The sequence below is a fragment of the Olea europaea genome, unplaced genomic scaffold, assembly GCF_002742605.1.
Source record: "Olea europaea var. sylvestris unplaced genomic scaffold, O_europaea_v1 scaffold34265, whole genome shotgun sequence".
Taxonomy (NCBI): domain Eukaryota; kingdom Viridiplantae; phylum Streptophyta; class Magnoliopsida; order Lamiales; family Oleaceae; genus Olea; species Olea europaea.
This window is the reverse complement of record NW_019253311.1, coordinates 1-1,220: the sequence shown is the minus strand read 5'-3', so window position 1 is coordinate 1,220 and position 1,220 is coordinate 1. Positions and strand designations below refer to the sequence as shown.

Below are 1,220 nucleotides of genomic sequence, written 5' to 3'. Positions count from 1 at the left end.
TTTTTTTTAATATCATAAATTCAAAGGCATAACCTCTTTAGGAAACTTCTATCCCTGACATTTGCAATTTTTTTTGTGAAAGACCTTTATATTCAACACATGCATCATCAGGTCTGTGATACATTATTATTTTTATGGAGAAACATGAAGAGCATGTGACAAAAGATTATTAGATGATGAGCAATAGAAGTACTTTTATTTTGAGATCTATAAAAGTGCCGAGTCAATAACCTGAGTTGAATCGTGGATATCCATGTAGTTCTTTTCAACTCAGTTTTATGCATTCTGCGAAGTCAGCCAGCGCCAGTCTGGAGTTGTACTTATTCAGAAATCCTTTTATTTTTTGATCAAGTTTCGAGTAGTCAATATTGTGACGTCTTTTCATTTCATGTTTCTCACTAGCGAGTAATCAACCATGTTTGTTGAATGTGTCATGTGTTCTTTATTTCAGAAACGTGAGGCCCCACCTGGTGAGAAGCCCGAAATTGTCAAAACTCACTTGCGAAACATGATCATTGTCCCTGAGATGATAGGAAGCGTTGTTGGAGTGTACAATGGCAAGACCTTCAATACAGTCGAAATCAAGCCTGAGATGATCAGCCACTATCTCGCCGAGTTCTCAATCTCGTACAAGCCCGTCAAGCACGGTAGACCAGGTATTGGTGCCACCCACTCTTCAAGGTTCATTCCTCTTAAGTGAGAAATCTCAGCAACACAACAAACATTATTTCTAAGAGCTTCTTATGTTTGTTTCTTTCTTGGTACTTATTTAGCCCCTTCTTATGCTGCTGGAATTTTCTATTGAGGCATACCTTTTATATGACGCTGTCTGATAGATTACAGTTTGTGTAACGATATTTATGAACTTAGTTTGAATTACATATTTTTAGTCTTGATATTCAGTTAATCTCGTGTATTCCTAGCATTCTTCCATAGTGATATTTTGAAATAAATGCATAACCAGTTTCAACACCAATTTAGACAGGCCATTCCAAACCAAGATTATGGCTTGTGCCTAGGCTTATTGACCTCCTAAGGGTTGGTTTGAATCCCATTTTTTGAGAATATGTGATTTAAAGGTAGAAAAAATTTGTGATTTACTTGTAAATTATTTTATTGGAAGAATGTATGGTTGAAAATGAGAGAAAAATGAATTTTTAGAAAATCGGGGATCAAACAGGCACTAATTGTGGGGCGTGCTTGACATGTCTAACTACGGC

At 36.3% G+C, this 1,220-nt stretch overlaps 1 protein-coding gene across 1 annotated transcript; it reads left to right on the top strand.

The window, feature by feature from the left end:
- Nucleotides 1–400: 400 nt before the first annotated feature.
- Nucleotides 401–907, top strand: LOC111386111 (40S ribosomal protein S15-like). The gene has a single exon (XM_023010544.1). The coding sequence runs from the start codon at nt 416–418 to the stop codon at nt 698–700; it is 285 nt and encodes a 94-aa protein (XP_022866312.1). The 5' UTR covers nt 401–415; the 3' UTR covers nt 701–907.
- The last annotated feature ends 313 nt before the right edge of the window (nt 908–1,220 follow it).

Coding starts and splice junctions, on each gene's coding strand:
- LOC111386111 (XM_023010544.1), top strand. CDS start 416: ATGTTTGTTGAATGTGTCATGTGTTCTTTATTTCAGAAACGTGAGGCC.